The sequence below is a fragment of the Halichoerus grypus genome, chromosome 5, assembly GCF_964656455.1.
Source record: "Halichoerus grypus chromosome 5, mHalGry1.hap1.1, whole genome shotgun sequence".
Classification (NCBI taxonomy): Eukaryota; Metazoa; Chordata; class Mammalia; order Carnivora; family Phocidae; genus Halichoerus; species Halichoerus grypus.
Window position 1 is genome coordinate 47,094,079 of NC_135716.1, and position 21,303 is coordinate 47,115,381.

The 21,303-nt window shown below is 32.1% G+C and overlaps 1 protein-coding gene and 1 pseudogene across 1 annotated transcript in view; both read right to left on the bottom strand.

Annotated features, from left to right (window-relative positions):
• CNBD1 (cyclic nucleotide binding domain containing 1) overlaps positions 1-21,303 on the bottom strand; it is a 519,466-nt gene that overhangs the window by 170,013 nt on the left and 328,150 nt on the right. The window contains exons 9-10 of the mRNA XM_078071672.1: positions 2,429-2,538; positions 727-877 (exon numbers count right to left, since the gene is read on the bottom strand). Of these exons, the coding sequence (XP_077927798.1) occupies positions 727-877; positions 2,429-2,538 (261 nt within the window). The remainder of the gene's footprint in view (positions 1-726; positions 878-2,428; positions 2,539-21,303) is intronic.
• LOC118519470 (tubulin alpha-1B chain-like) lies at positions 19,850-21,173 on the bottom strand (annotated as a pseudogene).

Genomic DNA, 21,303 nt, shown 5'->3' on the forward strand with positions numbered 1-21,303 from the left:
AACTGAGCCACCCAGGCACCCTGGGAATGTTTCTAATTGAGTTTATTTAAAGCAAATTTCTCACCCATGTTCATTTCTATGAATTTTTCCTCTTTTATCCTTTATCTAATGTTTGATATTCTTGTTTTATTATACAAAAAACTGTATTTTCTTTAATGTCCTGTTATGTCATCATTTATTAAGCCCTATTCATTTATCCTTCATACTCAATTGCATTTCCTATTTGAGTATAATGTTTGGAGGACCAAACACGGGTGGCTGCATGATTATTCTTTTAATACTACTAGAATGCTAGAATTTCAGATAAAGGCTTAAATGCTACAAGCCACAATTCTTCATATACACTTGATCTAGACTGTACATTGGAAGACAGCACACTCTTGACCTGAACCAGAAACATAGAAGCAATAATTGTAGATATGAAAAACCAAAAGATACTCCATAAATGGAAGGTATGATGCTATTAATGGTAACTTGGGAATTAGAGATTTTATTTATTTCAAATCAAAGTGTTTTGAAATATTGTTAATACATTCTAAAAATAGCACAATTAAATCAGACAGAATATGAAGTATTAAAGGGGACTATCTATAGATACATTGTTTCTGTAAATAACATATATATACACCTACACTTACTTGAGTGTCCTTCTCTTTCTATGAAATATATCCACACTTGTCAAAAACTCATCAAATAAAATGGTATAAAAGACGTGTATGTATTTACCAAATAGGTCCTTATCTTCAATGATTGCCATCTCAACCTCTTTTCCAGTAACTATTGTGCAAGTGAAAGGAACTTGAAGAAGAACACTAATCTCACCAAAGGACTCCTTCTCCTTAAGTCTACCCATACAAACAAGTTTTTGAATTTTTTTCTGTAAGAGATACAGATAATTGATGTTCAGTGAAACCACTTTCATTCAATGGATAAATACTGTTATTATCAGAAATTCACTGTTCAGAAATCATTTTGGTGTATGGTATTTAAAATAAATTGCAATTTCATTCAAGTCAGAGAAAACAGTTATGTACACATGTATTTAAATTATATTAGAACAATAGTAAATTGATAGACAAGTTCAACATTTCTAAGGTAATTGAAAGTACTATCATTTAGTGATCTGCAAATTAAATTTTTAATCCACCAAGATGTTTAGGAAACATTGAGCTCATTCTATTTCTCAAGGTCCAAGGATAGCATTTTGTAAATATAGCTTAACTTTGTATGTTTTCTGAGCTATCATTTATTACCTCAGCCCCAGTTGCAAGGCACATTTGTTGCACTAACAGAGAATGAGAAAATAAGCACAGAGGGCTAGCATCAGAATTGATGGAATTAATGGCCACAGATGGAATTCCATCAAGACTTTCTTGTTTAAATAATATAGAAACATGGAAAGTGAGTTTGATTCAGGGAACTAGCAATTTAGGTCCAAATTAGAAACAGTGGAAAAGGGCCTACCAGGTTTTCAGTATGCATGATTCTGGAGAAGAAGTCGAAACTCCAAATTATCTTTTCACGGAGATCTCAACAGCATCAAAATGCGGATGAGTTGATGAGCAGTATGATTAAAAAAAAAAAAGAAGTGTAGCTCTCAAAGTAGGTTGATGACATGAACTTGGAAGAGGTGAAAGCCTTTATTAAATATCCTGGGGTCAAAAGCCAATATCTAACTTGAAGAATTGCCACTTACATAAATGGCAGATCTTCACACTGAATATAATTTGTGTAGCAGAATTCAACTAAGTTTACATATTATATTAAACGCCATTGAAGACTGCTTGACCAATCAAAAAAAGAATTAGCTCTAACTTTCTATCACTGCATTAGTGTTTTACCTGTTCTAGAACCTCATAAAACTGGAATCAAATAGACTGGGTTTGATGTTTTTGCCCAGCCTAATGCTTTGAGATTCATCCATATTCGTGTATGCATTACTTCTCTTTATTGAAGTATGGCGTTCCATTGTAAGAATATATCACAATGCTTCCATCCATCTAACTGTCAATGGACTTTTGGATTACTTATAGTTTTTCGCTTATGAAGATTCATGTGAGTCTTTTTGTAATGTATATTTTTATTTCTCTTGAGTAAATAAAGTGGAATTTCTGGGTCAAATGTAAAGTGCATTTTAACCAATCTGGTATTCTTAAAGTGGTACCTTGTTGTGGTTTTAATTTACATTTCTCTGAGGAATAAAGATATTAAGCATCTCTAATGTGCTTATTGGTCATTCCTATGTCTCACAACTCAAAATACAATGTATTCTACATTCCTGTATCTTACAACTCAGTAAAAAGAAAAGAAATAACAAAAAATAGTCAAAAAAATTGAACAGAAATTTCACAAAAGGAGACAAATAAATGTTCGATAATTAGGCTAGATTCAATTATGATTAAAGAAAATACATAAGTTTAAAACTTACCACTTTTTTTGATTGTAGTTTCATAAGTCCTACAATATTTCTATAAATGTCACAATATCCAGAATTAATATAAGCCACAAAAGAAATTATCTTTCCACTTTCCACTATCACTGAAAATAAAAAAGATAATTCATTATTTTACACATTCTTCTCTACAAAAAATTATTTTAGATATCACAATAAAAGATGACATATTTAATTCAGGAACTGTTAATGGCAAATTTTTTAATGGCTGGCAGTTTATATGTAGTACTCAGCAAATGATAAAAAATTTACATCTGTTACTTATATTTGTAACCTAATATATAGGTGAATGTTGACAAGACTTTGGCTGTAAAGACAATGGTATGCTAGTAAACCGTCAGGCGGAGGACATGAAAGTGTGGGGCAAGGCCCAATTTGTAGCATTTGCTGATTTTTATGGTATAAATATTCCTGCCATGGGTAATTTCAAATTGCTAGTGTCTTAACAACCAGCTCACAAAATCCCTGAATATTTAGCTTTTGACTTTCTGGGGGCTGACTTGAGCCAGGCCTGGCACTCTGCTAAATACAGCCGTGGTTAAAGCAAGGACTTTGAAGCCATACTGGCCTGGTTTAAAACTCTACTCTGCTACTTTGTAAGTGACCTCAGATAGATTATAGAACTTCTCTGAGCTTCAAGTTTTTCAACTTTAAAATGGCAAAATTGGGGTTCCTTGTTCTATACTTGACACATGGTAATTAAGTGTATATAAAGTACTTACCATAAGGTTTGGCACATAATATTACATAACAAATCATATTATTATTGTCATTATTATTTGTGAAGCCACCCTAAGGCCAAGATATACTTGAAGGTGAACTGGATAATACCTTTACAACTATCAATGGATTAAAAAGCAAGGTAAATAAAAAACATCTGATCTATATAACAAATTATCACATAATATCATTTAAATAAAATAAATTGGATTTATATAAATTAAAATTACTATTTCAAATTGAATTTCAGTTTTGTTCATTCTAAAACATATATTTTTTTCCTAAAAACCCCAAACACAAAGTGATAATATAAATATAAAGATGTATATGTATCTTTCCTCTGATTTTATAAAGTAGACAATTTAAAAAAATTTTAATTATTCAAAAGCATTTATTTCATAGTGTAGAAGAGTATATATCAACATGAGAAAAAATATTGATATTATTTAAAAATAAGCTAGAGAATAGCATAGCTCTTTAAAAATTAGGGTTAAAAAAGAACAAGGTGGCAATTGGTAAATATAATTTACCATAAGCAAAAAATGAATGCCAACATACAATGGAAAATACTTTAAGATAAATCAAGTGACATTTCAATTATTTTGCTGACATGTTTATGAGAATATGCTATCTCCCTTTCCTTATATAATATTCAGAGTTCGGAGTTTATAATTAAAACATTAAAAGGTTATTCTACTATCACCAATCATTTATTTTGCTTAAATAAAAATTTATGGTAACACTTCTACTGTCTTATATTGTATTTGTTACAGCCAAACATTGATACTATAAATTTATCTTAAGACATCAAAGTAAAGCATGTCTGTAAAATTATGTATAAATTGTATAGACAAGAAGAAATTTTCTCATAGATCATACTCTGAAAAGCAAAGAGTATCTTTCTATCAAAAGATTATATAATAGTAGAGAAAATGTTATATGATAGGGCGCCTGGGTGGCTCAGTCGTTAAGCGTCTGCCTTCGGCTCAGGTCATGATCCCAGGGTCCTGGGATCGAGTCCCACATCGGGCTCCCTGCTCAGCGGGAAGCCTGCTTCTCTCTCTCCCACTCCCCCTGCTTGTGTTCCCTCTCTCGCTGTGTCTCTCTCTGTCAAATAAATAAATAAAATCTTTAAAAAAAGAAAATGTTATATGATAATAGAGACTATCATATAATTGTTTTACTTTTTTTAGTCAATCAATAGGATATAAAGGGAGGCATAGAGTCTCTTGGTAATTGTTGTAAGAATAGGATGCACTTAAATAGACACTAAAGAAGACCATTATTTTAAATGTTCAGAGCTGCACTACTGTAAATTTTTTCTTGAAAGTCAAGCCCTATATAGATCATAGAGAAGCATACATAATATCAAAGAGGATAAAGACCGTAGAAATTTCTCTTTGTATTGAAGGCTTTCAATTTATTTGAACCACTGCAGCAAAATCTATGAGGCAGTCTCATTCCATAGAGGGGATATTTGTTACCTGAGTAATTGTTTATGGTCTTTATAATAATCATAGCAAATGTTTATCTTAAGACAAATATAGAAAAACCATTTTCATCTAGGTAAGTAGTTTGAATTTAATAACATTACAAAAATGTGTATCATCACTTGGTAAGAAATTTTAAATATTACTTTTTTAAATGTTTTATTTTGAAATTCGGGTTTTATTTTTTTAATTTAATTTTATTTTATTATGTTATGTTCGTCACCATATTTTGACTAGAAAAAGAGTCATACGAATTACCTATAAAGACTTAACAACCCCCACCCCATTGTATTTCCTAGTTTTACCTATTTGGCCTCTGATTCTGCTTCCCATTACAAAGAACTTATGTCAGTGATGTCAAGATTAATATTGTCATCTCTATACTCATTCCTCTTGGGTTACATAGAAAATGACAACATAAAAAAATCCAAAGGATTTTAATACAATATTAAATGAAAAGATTTAGTCATGAACTATATAGATTAAATTTTATTATTATTTAATATGTCATATTCATTGATGTTAAGGAATTAAAGTTGATTTGTATTTAAAAATTAGGTTTTGCGAGAATCCCCTCTGGAGGGAATGGAGGACATATGTTTATGATTGCTTAGGACTGATATTCCTCCACCCAACATGAGATTCATCCATATGAGTGGATACACTACTGCATAAGAAAATGTAGATTAACAAGTTTGGAATTTTACTAGGATTCCAGAGGCACAAAATTGAATCTTAAAAGAGAGGAGAAGAAAGAGGGAGAAAATATTCAGAGACATATAGTGCATCTGTAAAGTCTTAGGTCATTTAAGATAGCCTATCAACTCTTAGTGATGGACAGAAAACAAGGGTTTAAGTGGAGAAAGAAACTTGCTGTAAACACCAGAACTTTCTGCCCTGAGATGTAGTAGCATACATCAGCCCTAGTATTGTGGCTTGCATTTCTCCTATATACGCGTCCTGATGCAACTGGTTCTTGCAAATATGAACAAAACTAAAGGAAGACACTAATAGCAAACCCCTTTTGACCAGAGTTTTGTTGGTTATACTATCACAGTTGATACTTAGCCCACCCTTAAGCCCAAAACAATGTACATGTGAGAAGGGAGTGGAAAGGAAGAAACACAAAGAGAGGTTCAACCTATAATCACCACTTCAAAGAAAAGAGTAAACAAAACCAAAATTTCTGTAAGTAAACATGCTAATACCAAAGTCCAGCAGAGTATTATTTTAAGTATTACTTTAAATACCTATATTGCTTCTGTTATTACAATTATTTTGCTCATAAAAAATCAGAAAATACACAAGAATACATAAATTACATGTATCTTAAATACATATACATACATATGTATAAATATATAAAATATGATGCATGTATAATATATATGCTCATAAAATATATATATATACATAAAGATAACCATTATTAATATTTTTATTGCATACATTTCCAGAATATTTGGAAAATTCTGAGAATATATATGTATACATATAAAATTATAGATTTGTATCATTTATAATGACTGACCAAAAAAAGCTCCCCTCTTTAATTATAAGTTTGGGAATTACTGGAGTAAATTATCTTAACTAAAATAAAAGTCAGGTACAAGTTCTATTTGTCTAAATGTTAAAAAAAATACTATTTGAATTTTAGGAAAATGTAAAGGAAGAAATGGATGACAGGAAGGGCAAAAATCAAAGATCTACTAGAAAAAAGAATGTAGTGAAAATGCCTTTGTGTTTACAAACTGTATTTAAAAATTTTTATCACTAATCTGATTAATATATTTTTAATCTGATGACAAATTTAAAGCCTCTTAATATCCTAATTTTCAAGATTTTGTATTCAAGAACGTTAATAAAATCAATTTTCTTTTAAAATGGAAAAAACTAGGTTTTGAAGCTCCTCATAAAAAATTCAGACATATATTTTAAAACTGGAAATCATTAGACCATTATGAAAAGAACAAACTTGATTTTATCTTAAGGTAAATATCAGAAGGATTTACAGAAACTAAATATTAGGCATTGATCTTTTTATTTCCATTGTTTATTATATGCTAGAAAGTAGTCACAAGTCCAATAAAACTATTTTATTCCAATTTTTAGATCAGAGTCATGATAAGAAGGATAATTCCTTACTGGCGATTAGTATCAGTACTGGGACAGTTTAAATGGAAACTAGTGATTAGAAAGATTGTTAAAGGACATCTTAATTAAGATAAACCCCATCCCATTTGCCTAACTGGCCAAAACACAGTTTTGGAGCAGAAGTGTATCTGAGGATCTGTAAGACTGATACAGCTTCAAGCAAGATATGCATTAGCTGAATGGAACCAGTTTTCCTTGTAAAACTAGGCTACTGGAAAAAGAATGATATAGAATAGTACTATTGACTGCTATTTTTTTCTTGAAGTATAACGGGCATACAACATTATATTAGTTTCAGGTATACAAAGTAATGATTCAACATTTGCATACCTTGCAAAATGATCACCACAATAACTATAGTTACTATCTGTCAACACACAGTTACAAATTGTTTTCCTTGTGATGAGAACTTTTAAGTATTACTCCCTTAGCAACTTTCAAATTTATAATACATTATTGACTATAGTCACCATGCTGTACACTTAATCCCAATGACTTATTTATTTTATAACGGGAAGTTTGTACTTTCTGATCCCCTTCACCCAAATCGCCCATTCCCAAACCTCTCTCTCCTCTGGAAACCACCAATCTATTCTCTGTATCTATGAGTTTTGTTTTGTTTGTTCTTTCATTCTTTCAATTCCACATATAAACAAAATCATACAGTATTTCTGTCCTCTAAGTTTGCTTAGTATAACATCCTCAAGTTCCACTCATGTTGTTGCAAATGACAACACCGCATTCTTTTTTAATTGCTAGGTAATAATTCCATTGTATATATATAAAACATATCTTCTTTGTCTATCAATGGACATTTGAGTTGTTTCCATATCTTGGCCATTGTAAATAATGCTCCAGTGAACACAAGGGTGCATGTATCTTTTAGAATTCGTGTTTTCATTTCCTTTGGGTAAATACCCAGAAATGGAATTGCTGCATGATATAATAGTTGTTTTTTTGAGGTTTTAATTTTTTGAGGAGCCCTCATACTGTTTTCCATAGTGGCTGCACCAATTTAAACTCTCACCAGCTCCAACTTTGAATTCTCTATACTTTTCTATTGTTTCTTAGTAGGTAGATAGATGATAGGTAGATAGATAGATAGCTAGATGATAGATAGCTAAATGATAGATAGATGATAAATAGATTCTATATAGACATATATAGAGGTTTGAATATATATACATACACTTATACATGTATAGGGAAGTGTGTGTATATGATATTTCATGGAATTCCATATTCTTTCCTCACATATGTCCTGTCTTTTTATGATCTTTTAAAAGGACTGATGTTCAAGCACCAGTTATATTGTGCTTTGGTTAATATTGCTGCTTTTGTTACTTAGGCTTTAATGAGCCTGGTGTTTTCAGAATTACACATTTGGTTTTGTCTTTTCATTTGAATTTGGAGCACTGCTTCATAATATTAGATTTGATTCCCCTCACGCTTAAAGATTACTTTAATAAATATACAACATACATTTACCTATGTCTACCAGAAAGAAAATGCTACATATGAATTTGCTATTATTATACTAAATTTTGATCCTCAAGTTTTCCAAATATTTCAACATATCTGGGCTTTAAATATCACTAAATAGCAAGAGTCAGCATAAATTCAAAACTATAGATATAGATTTCCAAATACCTCAAACTCTGGAGGTACAGAACATAAAATGATTATACAGGAAATAGTAAATAATACAAAGGTGATTTTTGGAAGGACTTGTATAAGATAGAAATTTTTCTTATAAGTTTGGGAGAATTAGACCAACTGATTGTGTGTTATCTTGATTATTAAAAAATCCCATTTTAAAATGACTTTTGGCCTTTTCAAGTTTTCTCATTCATTTCTCATTCATGCTTCTCTTTCTTTTGATATTTTATATTTTATAGAAGTGTATTTTTTCCATCTAGTTTTTTTAAATCATTAGAATGGACTTGTTCATAACACTTTATTATCCTTAAATCTTTATTGTGTCTTTATTGTATTTCATTTGCTTGTAAAAGGGTTTATTTTTTTGTAAGTAATTTTTTCTAAACAGCATTTCATATCGCAAATAACTACTATTTCTGTGCAGTTATTGTTTCATAGTTCATTGATCTCTGCACTTATTATTTTTTAAAATTTTATTTATTTAGTCTTGCTTTCTTTTTCCAAATCTCTGGTTTCAAATGCCTAGATCATTCATTTTCTTTTTTCTTGATTTCTGATGTATTCAACACCACACATTTCTTTTATCTACAGCTTCAACTACATTTCATATATTTTGAAGTAAAGTGATTTTGTTATATGGTTGAGAGTTTTCCTTAAAAGCCTTTAATCAGTGGAGTACAATAATATGTAACTTTCTAAACACTTAGGACTGTCCTTTGCTGTCCTTTTAAAATCAATTCTAAGGTTTAGTTTTGCTCTTGACTCTATGAGAACACTATACACAATGTATTTTTGTAAATATTGCTTATGTCTTAATATGCGGGGGAAAGTTGCTCTTGGATATGGAGTTCTACATATATCTAATGGCTTGAGTTTTTTATTTGTAATGTTCAGTTTCTAGTTGTCCCCAATTTTAATTTATTTGGTCTATCAGTTCCTGAGAGGACTGTATATAAATAGTTAACTACAATGTTTATGATACTTGTTTCTTCCTATAAGCCTATCAGTTGTTTCTTTATATACTTTGAGACTCTTTGGTGTGTACATGTTCCTAAAAGTCACACTTCTCTCTCTCATTTCTATTATCAATATAAAATGCCTTATTTGTTTACCACAATATTTTTATTGAATTCTATCTTGTTATATGTTAAGATTGTTTCATCAACTTAACACATAGACTTTAAAATAAATGCATCATGTCATTTATATTGTTCTGTGGTGTGATTTCCTTTTTAAATTATTTCTTCTTTTATGCTTGTCAATATTTTCTAGTGAACTTTCCACTTCTGTATGTGTAGATAAACATTATTTTTAAGACTCCATGGTGTAGAGGTACCATAATTTAGGGGAATGTAATTATTTTTCTAAAGTTAAGCTTTTAAATGGTTCCAAGTTTTGCTAGTTAAAAATATGCTATAATAAATTTCCTTTATGAACATCTATAGATAGGTGCAAAATTTTCTATAAATTAAATTTCCAGCTAACAGACAGATGAAAAGATGCTCAACATCACATTATCAGGGAAATACAAATCAAAACTACAATGAGATACCACCTCACACCTGTCAAAATAGCTAAAATTAACAACACAGGAAACAGTAGGTGTTGGCAAGGATGTGGAGAAAAGGGAACATTCTTACACTGTTGGTGGGAATGCAAATTGGTGCAACGACTCTGGAAAACAGTATGGAGGGTCCTCAAGATGTTAAGAATAGAACTACCCTACAACCCAGCAATTGCACTACTAGGTATTTACCCCAAAGATATAGACATAGTGAAAAGAAGGGGCACGTGCACCCTGATGTTTATAGCAGCATTATCAACAATCGCCAAATTATGGAAAGAGCCCAAATGTCCATTGACTGATGAATAGATAAAGAAGATGTGGTGTGTATATATAATATTACTCAGCCATCAAAAAGAATGAACTCTTGTCATTTGCAATGATGTGGATGGAGTTAGAGTGTATTATGCTAAGTGAAGTAAGTCAGTAGAGAAGGACAAATACCATATGATTTCACTCATTTGTAGAATTTAAGAAACAAAACAAATAAACATAAGGGGGAAAAGAGAGAGAGAAGCAAACTATAAAACAGACTCTTAACTATTGAAGACAAATTGAGGGTTACTGGAAGGATGGTGGATGGGGATGGGCTAAATAGATGATGGGCATTAAGGAGGCATTTGTTGTGATGAGTACTGGACGTTACATGTAAGTGATGAATCACTAAATTCTACTCCTAAAACTAATAATACACTATATGTTAGCTAACTGTAATTTAAATAAAAACTTGAAACTACAAAAAATTAAGTTTTTCATATAGCATGTAATAGTAAATTCTCATAGATTTTTGATAAATTTGAAAATGAATTCTAATTATTTTAATTGTTATGTCCTTGATATTTACTGAGGGTTGGATTTATTTATGTATTTACTATTTGTATATTTTTAATGAATTTTTGGCCATATATACTGTACATTTTAATACTGGGCTTTCTGTCTTTTCTTATTTATTTGTAGTAATTCTTCACAGAGTATGGTTATTTAATCTTCATTATTGTATACATCGCAAACATTTGCTTCTAGTTTCCTAAGAATAACTTCATCTATTTATAATCTTACTACATAATTTTTACTATTTTGTATGTAATCAAGCCTGTTAAAATTCTCTTGATAAACTAGAAACTGAGAGTGACAATGATTACTAATAATTCCTTATTTTGTTTCAATAAATTTGTAAGATTTTTTAATTTAAATGTTTCATATTATTTATAATTTGAATAATGTATGAGGTAAGAATTTTTATCTCAAATGGATAATAGTCCCAAAACAATTGAAAATTCCATCCTATCCCAATTGATTTGAAAAGTTCCTGCTATCATGTATAAATTGATAATAAAATTATGAAAGTTTTTCTGATAATTGTGGTCCAGTTTTTCTGATAATTGGATCCAATATGTTCCAAATTTTATTGGAACATATTGTGTTTGCTCTTCCAGATAAAATTATGATGCTGAATATTTTGTTTGTCCCTGCAAACCCACTCTCTAACTTTCTCTACTCTGTTGTTTGCCCTAGAATGCCAATCTTCATATAACTCATCAACCAGGCTCCCTCATCCTTCAGTTTTTGTTTGAATTTGGCCAATGGGAAGCAAATGAAGGTGACTGTAGAAAAGGGAATTTGAGGTACTTATTTCCCCATCTGCCTCCCTGATAGACCACTGTGTAGCAGAGGCTGAACACCTGTCCCAAGGTCACCGACTGCTACAGCAAAGCACTTATACCTATAAATGCAGTCAGATACCGATAATTTCTTTCTAGCCTTTCCCCCTCAGACCTAGATATGGTAGTAGTTTTCTACTATATATGTCCTTGGGTGCTTCACCATCTTTTGGTACTTTTTGTTAACCTTACCCTCACCTTTGTAAGTAGTCCCTTCCTTAAACTCTCTTCCATCACTCCCATGTAATATGCTGTCTATTTACTGCCAGACTTTTACTGATGGGCTTCAAGTCCCATAAGATATTCTGTCAAGATTTTCGTTAGTATTCTATTCAATTCATATATTAGTTTAGGTGAAATTAAATGTTTATAATATTCCAATCTAATTTCTATTCCCTAAGTCTTCTTTGTACCATTCAAAAAAGTTGTATACTTTGGCCTATAAGGGGTTTACACTTTCTGAGTTCATTTCTGGATACTTAAATTTTTTATGATATTTTAAGTGATGTTTCCCATTATTTTGCAAAATTAGCTACTGTTTCTTGTACAAACTATGATACATTGATTTAAGAAAAGGAAACTGACTCTCGATGTAATAAAAGAAGAGTTTTGAGGAAAAGACTGACATTTGACCCAAAGTCAATTACAATTACAGTGTCACAGTCAGAATAAATAAAGCATAATAATTGTTACACTCAAGAAGCTTATTCCACAAGAAAAAGTAGCACTGAGCAACTGTGGATCAGATGGAAGATCCACAGAGGACTTCCTTCTGTGCAAGAAGTGTTGATCATCAAAGAATTTCAGTGACATTACCAATCACTAACTTGATGCTAAGCAAATAGAAATATTTAAAAGGAAACATTTCAAATAACACAGGAACTGTATGATTATCATCTTTCAAAAATATTTCTGATTTCACTGATATCGTTTTTTTCCCTAGCACTGTAATTAATCTTGATATATATCTCACATATATATATGGAGAGGGATGATATATATATATATATATCAGATATATATGTGTATATATATATATACATATGGTTAGTTAAATACATAAGTAGGTATATATATTTCATTTCAGTGGGATATCGTGTGTTCTGAAAGTAACCATTGTATTTAGCCTGACATTTGGAATCAAAATCCAATTTTCAGTCGTAATGGCAAAAATATTCTTATCTCACAGAGTTACCTAGATTAAAGAGATAATCTAACCTAATCTTCAAGAGACAGTGCTTTATAAATAGCACTAATGTAATAGAAGAAAATTATTTTAATATTTATGTAGAAAAATAAAAGTTTCCAAGTTTTCACCTGAAAATCATGTATTTTAATCATAAATTCTATTTAATCATGGTAATTGTCCATTTAACAATGATACACTGATTAGTTACTTCATTCTGACACTACCTAACCATCCTACATTGATTTCATTTCACTTACTTAAGCAGAATTATTTCAGAGATGAATAATCACATACTAAATGGACTGACCCAAGGAAGTACATGGATAGTATGATGCATTCATAATTTACATCTAGTATATATGATAATTAAATTTATTCATTATTTGAGATAATGATTTACTTCATTAATTTCACAAGAATTAATTTTGATTCAGGAGATATTCCACTTGGTATATGTTAATGTAATCCGGACCAATGTAGGTAAACTGTTCAAGTAAAGAGATTTATTTTATTATATGCTTTCAGAACATTGGTTATTTATACTCACATTAGTTCAATCACTCTCTATTTATGCAAAAGTACACTTTAATATACCTACTAATGATCCAGCCTTCATTTCTGTGCACAATATTCTGACTCAAAAAACATGTGGAAATGGTTGTTTTTAATATTTTAGTATTTTTCAAAACAACTTTAAAAAGATATGATAAATCCCATTTGCATTTTCAAAAGTGGAATATTAATGCTTTTCCTATAAGATTTTGTATACTACTTTTATATTAATCATTTTTATAATACTTATTTGTTATTCAGAAACTATTGTTTTCCTTTTAATCTCATTACTTTTATACACTGAACATTCAATGTAAATTGTATACCCATAGTTTTCCTATTGTCATCTCTATTTTTAACTTAATGACTAATCCATTTATGGATTTAACTTAATGACTAACCCATTTTCCACTAATGCCAAATGATATCTAATTAAATATCTTTTTCCCCACATGTGCAAATTGTTTTCTTTTCTAACACTATTTAAAAAAAAAATACTAGTCTTTCCCCACTGATGCATGGTACTTCCTGTTAATATACTACAAACCATTCTTCTGCATGTTAGTGTCTTGTATAAGCTAACACCCTAATGAAAACCTAAGCCAAAGGTATGAAAAAGTTGTTAGAACTTTTATTAGAAGTAAACTTAGAGCATATGTCAAGAGTGACATAATTATACACATTGATGAAATACTTCTAAGAATTTTTCCTAAGGAAATAATCAGGTAACTAGTCAGGTACTTGGGCATTAAGTATTCAAAACTGAGAATGTAATATTTTATGCAACTTAAATGATAATCAAAAGAGAAATGTTTAAATACATTATAATCAATCATAGAATATATTATGCTTCCACTAAAATTCAGAACTCTTGAAACTGCTATTGACTTGGAATATGTTAATTTTATAAGGGCCAGTGAAAAAGAGTTCCATTAACTTTATAGTACTCAACTGTGACCAAATATATAAATATTATTTACTTTTGAATTAAAATCCTGGAAAAAATATAGGAAAAGGTTAATAATTCTATAAGAGCATAATTAGAAGTTACATATGCTTTATAATCTTTTGTTTTCCCAAAATGTATACACTGAGTATATATATTATTCTCATAAGTAGATGTCTGGGGGCCACTGAGAACAAATAAGAGCTGTACAGCATGCTGCTTCTCCAGAAAACTCATGGTACAGCAGACAGAGGCCAATATAGTTTGGTAGCCTTTCCCTCACAGGGAAAGAGAATTGTACATCATTCAGCATTCTGCTTGCTGTTTTGTTAGGCTGCTTAATGGGTTGGCTTCTGCCCCATTTCTCTTGGATCATGGGTGGGATCTGGCATCCTCTAAATATATGGGGGCTGCTAAGAACAAAAAAGAACTGGGTGGCATGTTACTGCTTCAGAGGACCCACCATACAGCAGAAGATACCAGAGAATACAAGGGATTATGAGTTTCTGAAAAAAAAAACTAACCAGAAAATTCCTCTAATTAGGAATCTACACACAAAAATCCAGAGAATACATATCCACAGAGAAGGTTTGAGAGGCCCCAGATTCTCTAGCTAGACTGGTGATTGGTAAAGGTTTTCCCCTGTATAATCATAGTTCATAAAAACCAGGAGGGGTGGATGTTTTTTTCAAATGTACAAATTTGGATAATAGCCCAAGCGAAGGGACAAAATAAATCTTCAGAAACCAACCCTGAAAAAATGGAAATATATGAAATACCTGACAAAGGATAAGAAATAACATACCTAAATATTTTCGGAAAGAAAAGCTAGCAAGATGGTAGAGGAAGCCTCAGACCTGTTTTCCCCTTAGAGAAGTGGAGTTAACATTTCACAACTAATTGCCTTTGTGAGAAATCCAGAAACCAATTAAGAAGTTCCTACAATGTAGGCAAGCACAAAACCAACCACATAAAATCTGGTAGGAAAATTCATGTCACTTTCTCACCAGGCCCCTCCTAGTCATGTCATGGCATGATTAGGAAGAAACCACTAACAACCAAATTCTCTCTGGGTAGAGAAAGGAGTGGAACATACATACAGTGTTCTGACTTTTTGGAAGCTGCCCAGGAGACTGACTTCTATCTTGCCTGCATTTAAGTACTGGTGGGAAAGGGGTGTCAGGTTGGGATCCACTGAGAACAAAAATGTTCAACATGTACCAGAGTCTACAGTACCACAGACAGACACTAGGTAGTGTTCATTAGTAGAACTTGGCAAACTTCTTCAATAAGGAGATTATACATATAAACTCAGAGAGAATACATCCCCAGAAAAGGCTTGAAAGATCCCTAGAATATCCAGCTGGGCTGACTGAAGAAAAACCTCCCTGTGCAAAGATCATAACACAAACACTGGAGAAGTGATTGATTTTTTTTAAATTTCCAAAGTCCCAACAGAAGATAACAAAATGTACAAAGAAGCAGGGGAATATGAACCATTCAAAGGGACAAATTAAATCACAAGAAACTGACCCCAAAGAAATGGAGACATGAATTACCAGACATAGAATTAAAAAAAAAAAAAAGTCATAGACATGTTCAATGAATTAAAAGAGAGCACAGATAGGCAATTAAATGAAATCAGGAAAATGATGTATGAACAAAATGAGAATATCATCAGAGATAGAAACAATGAAGAACCAACAAACTGAACTTCTAGAATTAAAGAATAAAATAAATGAATTGAAATTTAAATGAATTGAAAAATCCATTGGAGAGACTTTTTAGCTCTTGACCAGACAACAGAAAGGATTAGCAAATTTGAAGATAGGAATTTGAAATTACTGAAGCACAGGAGCTAAAAGAAAAATAATAGAAAAGAATGAAGAGAACCTGAAGGACTTGAAGGACAGCATTAAATAGAACATGCATATTATAGGAGTCCCAAAAGGAGATGAAAAGAAAAAGGGGCAGAGACACTACGTGAGGGAATAATGGTTAAAAACTTCTCAAATTTGAGAAAAAATAAATATATAAAGTCAAGAAGCTTAATTCACTCCAACTAGAAGAAAGCATACACACAGACAAATCATAATTAAATTGTCAAAAATCACAAAGAGAGAAGTTTGAAAGCAGCAAGTAAAAACAGCTGTCCCATACAAGGCAGCTCTAGGGATCTGCTGTACAACACTGTGCATATAGTTAACAATACTGTACTCTTCAAAGTCGTGTAAGTCTGTGTTTTGTGTTTTTTACCACAATAAAAAAATAAATTGCTGCTAAGATTTGAGTTACTAATACTTTTTTCATTATTTCTCCATTAAAACATAGCCTGAGTAATACACACACACACAAACACACAATTTCCTATCAACAAAAATTCTTTCAGCTTTTGAAATATTGTTAATCAATCATTGACCTAAGGGAGATGGCACATAATTTTAACTTTGACAAAGTAATTTTTCTCTATTGAAACTCCAGAATTATAATCACACCAGATGTGTTTACAGAGACAACTGAGAAAAGTCTCAGAAATATTTTTAGTTAAATTTTTAGAGTTGTTGAAAATATGTTATTTTTCCAAGTTTGAAGACTTGATCTTATTGACATTATCAAAAAATGCAAATGCAGAAACAAAAGAACCAGTGAAATTAAATTTAATTAAACAATTAGCATGTACCTTTTTTCATGCACAAAACACTATTAATCATGTTTTCAAAAAGCCTGAAATATAGTTACCTAGATGAGGCAAATAATGAACAATAAAACAGTATTATAGGAGAATTAAATGTTTATTGGGTTCCAAATAAATTTTGTTTTTTTCTCTTTTGGAGTTAAAAGAACATCTTCACAATGTCATGTAATGCAAAAACCAAGCATTCAATATATTTTGTTCATATGGTGTGAAATCTGGACTTGATTTTGGAATGTGTCACTATTCTAAGAAGCTTTCAAGCTGGAAGACATAAATATATTTTTAAAAATTTATTCAGATCATTTTAAAATGGTGCAATTATTCAAAAAGAAAAGAGAAAAGACATAATTCACTGGAAGGACATCAAAATAAGTTATGCAGGCTCATGCACATTACCTTTACCAAAATACAAGTATTTATAAAATGTTTTTATAATAAAATAAAAACATTTATAAGCTACATAGAATCTTTTTCCTGATTGGTTAATCCTGTCTCTATTATTTCCAAACTCTACAATTTTCACTGTTAATTTCTTTCTCACAGAGCAATGTTATTTTGTAATTAATCAACATTTGTTGATTAAAGTATTAGAATTAAATTTAGGTAAAATTATGTTAACTTCCTCTCTCCCCCCCAATATAATATATATATTATATATATATATATAAATTATCTGTTGAGAAAAAGTGCACTTCTCCTGTGGCTACAAAAGATGTAAATCTAATTTCTAGAGATGAGAACTAAAATGACTGATATGAAAAATGCAATGGATATGATTTGTAGTAGATTAGACAGTGCACAAAAAATATTAATAAAATGAAGACATGGTAATAGAAACAATCCAAAATAGAACATAGGGGGGAAAAAAAGAATCAAATGCACACACACACAGAGGACAAGCAATAGTGAAATAGAGGACAAGTTCCATCAACCCAACATGTAAATGGGGGTACCCCAAAAAAGGAGTGAGTATTTGCAAAATAACAGCCAAAAATAGTCCACATTTGATTAAAGTGAATTTTCCACCCAATAATATCAGAATACATATTGTTTATAAGTGCACATGGAACACTTACCATACAGACCATATTATGGATCATAAAACAAGTCTTAACAAACTTAAAGGAATTCACATCACATAAAATATGTTCTTTGACAAAAATATAATTAAAATTTAAAATCATTAACTGGAAAAAATACTTGGAAGCTTTATAACATATTTCCAGATAAACTATGGGTTAAGAAGAAATCAAAAGGAAAATTACAAAGTGTTTTGAGTGGAATGAAAACAAAGACTAATAACCAACATTTGTGCAGTACATTTAAAGCAGGACATAGAGGGAATAGCATTAAATGGCTATATTAACAAAGGAAAAATTTCTTAAGTCAACAACCTCAGTTTCTATCTTGATACTATAGTAGTGTATTAAACTCAACATAAGCAGAAAAAAAGTAATAAAGATAGGAGTAGAAATCAATGAAAGGGAAAACAGCAAAATATAGAAAATCAATAAACACCCAAAGCTGATTCTTTGAGATCAATAAAATTAATATACCTCAAGCCAGACAAATCACAACAGAAAACTCTGATAATAGCCCTCGAAGATAAGTACTACTACTATCCCTATTTACAAAGGAGAAAAATAAGGCACAAAGTTACATGACTTGTTCAACATCTCACAAATAATAAGTAGTGTAGCCAGAATTCAAACCCAAGTGATTATCCTCCTCCAGTGATGCTCTTTAATGTATTTTATACACATAATGTTTATTTATATAATTATAAATTTATATTAATCAGTATTTCCATAGCTACATAATTACATATGGATATGATTTAGTATATAATTATATACCACTGAAATCAATCTACACACATTCTGGCACTTTTTCACTTTTCAGTATATCTTGAACATCTATATACATCTGCATATATGATTTGCTTAATTCTTTATATTGGTGGTAGCTTCCCATTGAATGAATGTTCCATAATTTATTTAACCAGCTCTTTCCTGATGGGCACTAATTCGTTTCCCATTGCAAAAAAAATGTGCAATATACATCTTTAAATTAACAAGTGCACGTTTATTGGTAGTATACATTTTTAGCAATAGAATTTGCTAGCATAAAGATTTTTATTTTTTATAGACTTTGACAAATTGGTCTTGAAACATACTCTACCAGCTGACATGCCCACCTAAAATGTATAAGATTCTCGCTTTCTAACTTCCTAGAGAATCTTGTGTATTCAAATTATTTTCAATTTTTGTCAATGGGATAGGTAGAAAATTCTAATTAAAATTGAATTTTCAAATTATGAGTGAAGTTGAATTATGCATAATTATTCAAATTATGAGTGAAGTTGAATTCTTTTTATTACCTCATACAGAACTGTCTTTTTTTTAATTTTTTATTTAAGACTGGGAATACTTTATTCAAACCCATCAGAGAAATGGACAGCTTGGGTATGTAACAAAGCGTTGTATTTTTGTTTCTTGTTTGTTTGTTTGTTTTAAGAATTATTTATTTTAGAGATACAGAGAAAGAGTATGTGAGCAGGGGATGGAGCATATGGAAGAGGACAGAGAGAATCCTCAAGCAGTCTCCTCGTGGAGGGTGGATTCAGAAAGTGGACTCGATCCCAGGACCCTGAGATCATGACCTGAACCAAAATAAAAAGCTGGCCACCCAACTGACTGAGCCACCCAGGTGCCCTATAAAGTGTTGTGTTTTGAAGCATAGGTCAGTAATTTTATATGAAAGTATACACTATTATATACAAATCAACTGATCAGAGCACAACTTTTCAGTGTTTAAAACAGAATAAACTATCCTGTAAAAGCAGCACCTTTGTGACATTTTTAGCTTTAGTACTCCTCTCCTTCTTCACCCTCTTCTTCAACAGCATCCACACCAATCTCCTCATAATCCTTCTCAAAAAACTCTCCTTCCTCTGCGCTCTCACCCACATACCAGTGAACAAAGGCATGGTTGGCATACATCAGGTCAAACTTGTGGTCCAGTCAAGCCCAGGCCTCAGCAATGGCTGTGATGTTGCTCAGCATGCACACAGCTCACTGTGCTTTGTCCAGGTCTCCACCAGGTACCACAGGCTGGAAATTAATGCCAACTTTGAAGCCATTGGGGCACCAGTCCACAAACTGGATGGCATACTTGGTCTTAATGGTGGCAATGGCAGCACTGACATCTTTGGGAACCAAGTCACCACAGTACAACAGGTAGCAAGCCATGTATTTACCATGGCGAGGGTCACATTTCACCATCTAGTTAGCTGGCTTAAAGCATTCATTGGTGATTTCGGCTACAGAAAGCTGTTCAGGGTCGGCTTTGCCAGCAGAGATGACAGGAGCAGGAAAGCGGATGCTGGGACAAGGCACCAGGGTCGTCTGGAATTCTGTCAGATCAACATTCAGGGCTCCATCAAATCTTGAGGGAAGCAGTGATTGATGACACAATTTGATCTATCAACCTATTTAGCTTATTGTAGGTTGGGCGTTCAGTATCAAGGTTTCTACGACAGATATCATAGATGGCCTCACTGTCTACCATGAAGGCACAATCAGAGTGCTCCAGGGCGATGTGGGTAGTGAGGATGGAGTTGAAGGGCTAAACTACAGCTGTGGAGACTGGGAGAGGGGGTTGCTTGGGTAAATGGGGAACTCCATCTTGGACTTCTTGCCATAATCAACAGAGAGATGTTCTATCAGTAGGTTGGTGAACCCAGAACCAGTTCCCCCTCCAAAGTTGTGGAAAACCAAGAAGCCCTGAAGACCTGTGCCCTGATGGGCCAGTTTGTGAATTTGGTCCAACACAAGGTTAATGATTTCCTTGCCAATGGTGTTGTGCCCTTGGGCATAGTTATTGGCAGCATTTTCCTTGCCTGTGATGAGCTACTCCGGGTGGAAGAGCTGCCGGGAGTTGCCTGGGCAAACTTCATCAATGACTGTGGGTTCCAGGTCTACAAGTACTGCCCTGGGCACTTGCTTGCCAGCACCCATCTCACTGAAGAAGGTGTTGAAGGAGTCATCTCCCCCAAAGGTCTTGTCACTTGGCATCTGACCATCGGCTGGATGCCGTACTCCAGGCAATAGAGCTCCCAGCAGGCCCTGCCAATGTGGACAACAGCCTGGCCAGCACGTATGGAGATGCACTCATGCAAGGTTGCTGCTTCGTGGCTGCCGAGCAGATGGCGGAGAGGAA